Genomic DNA, 2630 nt, shown 5'->3' with positions numbered 1-2630 from the left:
GAGACCCACCCAGGCAACTTGGTGAGACCTCATCTCTACAATAAATCAAAAATTAGCTGGGCGTGGTAGTGCGCACCTGTAGTTCTGGCTACTTGGAAGTTTGAGGCGGAAGGATCATCGGAGCCCAGTAGGGCAAGGCTGCGGTGGCCGGGTGCATGCCACTGCACTCCAGTCTGGGTGACAGAGTGAGACTCCAACTCAAATAAATAAATAAATAAATAAATAAAAATCCCCAAGGAAAAATGGGGCACATTACTTTAACTTTGCTCATAGATATATAATTTATTATGGCTGCACTTTTAATAGAGGTGTACTTTTATCTCTTTGTAGATTTTAAGGCTTAGGATATGAGGGATATGTTAATAGAATTATAGAAGATGGAAGCTAGAAAGGGACCCTTAGAAGTGAACTGGTCCAGAATTTTTATATGCTTGCTCACTGCTGCATCCCTAGCACCTGAACCATGCCTGGCACATAGTAGGTGCTCAGGGCAATATTTGTTGGGTGAACGAATTATACTGAGAATATAACCTGACTTATGAGCGAGTTCTTAGCTTAAATGTTTAAAATATCACAAAAGAATTGATGGTCTTAAAAGCAATACTTTCTTATATTTTAGATATGGGTAAATGTCACCTCACCAAAGGCAAGCAGGCTCTAGAGATTCGAAGTAGTTTATCTGAGAAGAGAGCACTTACTGATCCAATACAGGGAGCGGAATATTCTGCAGAATCTCTGGTGCGGAATCTACAGTGGGCCAAGGCTCATGGTACGGTCCAGTCTACTTTTTGTAAGACCTTTCTGTAATATATTTGTGTTAAGTCATAAATGTTTTTCTTTTCTGAATAATCAGCTTTCTTCTCTGTTCTGTGGTGAAAATATTTTGACCCCATAGGCAAAGCCACAACTAAACAGACGTTTCAATTATGGATATTGCACTGACTTATTCATTGTTGGAAATACCAAATTATGTATTTTTTTATCATTGGTAAAATTAAAATGATCATTTTCAAACTCTTCTGTTTTTAAAATGTGTTAATTTCTCCTTTGTCTAATATGTAGTGCTTCAGATTCTCCTCTAGGGTGGCCTGTTTAAGTGTGCCGCTGTAGGAAATTGTTCTGGGTTCCAGTCCGGTCTCTACCACTTGATAAACATGTCGTCTGTAAAAGGGGCTTAAGAAAGAGAACCTACTTCACAGAGTGCTGAGACTGAGTGAGAGTTCACACTCGAGACGAGCATGGTGCTCAGCAGACACTTCTGTGCTTGGAAGTGGTGCGAGCATCCTCTCTTAGGCACCTGAATCAGTAGGCAGGGTGATCAAAAGACAAGAAAGTAAGGTGAAAACCGTGTCTGTAGCTTAAATACTTTTTGGTAATTCTATGTGATTTAGGGAAAAAATAAGTTTAAATTATTGACCGAAATATTTTGGATTTTCTATGAGTCCCAAGTATCTAGTCTATGAGCCTCTTATAATTATAGGTAATTGAGAAATAATTATATATACTGAGCTTCTATAAAATGTCTTTATTTTCTTTTTTTGTTTGTTTATTTTTGAGTTGGAGTCTCACTCTGTCTGTCGCCTAGGCTCGAGTGCAGTGGCACGCTCGCAGCCACCACAGCCTTGACCTGCTGGGCTCCGGTGGTCCTTCCGCCTCAGCCTTCCAAGTAGCCGGAACTACAGGCGTGCACTACCACACCCAGCTAATTTTATTTTTTTTAATTGTAGAGATGAGGTCTCACCAAGTTGCCCGGGTGGGTCTCGAACCTGCAGGCTCAGGGAATCCACTTGCTTCAGCCTCTCAAAGTGCTGGGATTACAGGCTGAGCCACCAAGTTCGGCCTCTTTATGTTCATAATAGTCTTTGTTCTCTAAGATATATTTTTGGTAAATTAACATATTAAAGCACAGTAAACTGTAAAATGCTGTAAATATATTATCTTGCCATTCCAGATAACTGGATCAGTAGTTGAAATTGAATGTCCTTTCCCTCAAAAAAGATCTTGAACAGCAGCAATGACGAAATCACAGTGGTAAAGATCAACAATAATCAAAGCCTTTTATAAAATGAAACGAAAAGATCAGATAAAATGATTCACAATAAATGTAATAAATAGATAGCTTTTAAATAATAAAGAGTTCATGGAAAATGGTAAAAGAAAAACATTAAGATCCCCCCTCCCAGTAATAAACAAGTGATGCTAAATTCAATAATCCACACAGTTGGAAATATATTAATAATTTAGAAAGCCTAGAAAATGACAAATTTAAATAGTAATTAAGGAATAATTAAAGCTATGCTGGTGTAGTTCTATCTTTTTTTCTATCCCATTTATTAGACATTTTAAAAACTAATAATATCTTGTTTGAGAAATGTTACGGTGGACTAGTATATTTGCATTCTATGTAAATTGAAAAGTTTGTCCCATATGTGAGGAACCATCACAGAGCTATAGCCAGCAGTTCTAAAGCACTAAATAGATATAAATAATATCAGCCGAGCTCGGTGGCTCAGCCTGTAATCCCGCACCTTTGGGAGGCTGAGGTGAGTGGATTGCCTGAGCCCGCGGGTTCGAGACCTGCCCGGGCAGCGAGACCTCATCTCTACAATAAATCAAAAATTAGCCGGGCA

The 2630-nt window shown here is 38.8% G+C and overlaps 1 protein-coding gene across 1 annotated transcript in view; it reads left to right on the top strand.

Moving 5' to 3' along the window:
* MALT1 (MALT1 paracaspase) overlaps positions 1–2630 on the top strand; it is a 130972-nt gene that overhangs the window by 122341 nt on the left and 6001 nt on the right. Inside the window, exon 22 of the mRNA XM_021716123.1 lies at positions 620–769. Within this exon, the coding sequence (XP_021571798.1) occupies positions 620–769 (150 nt within the window). The remainder of the gene's footprint in view (positions 1–619; positions 770–2630) is intronic.

Source organism: Carlito syrichta, unplaced genomic scaffold (assembly GCF_000164805.1).
Source record: "Carlito syrichta isolate Samal-C Ts95f unplaced genomic scaffold, Tarsius_syrichta-2.0.1 Scaffold308187, whole genome shotgun sequence".
Lineage (NCBI taxonomy): Eukaryota > Metazoa > Chordata > Mammalia > Primates > Tarsiidae > Carlito > Carlito syrichta.
This window is presented reverse-complemented; position numbering and strand designations above follow the sequence as displayed.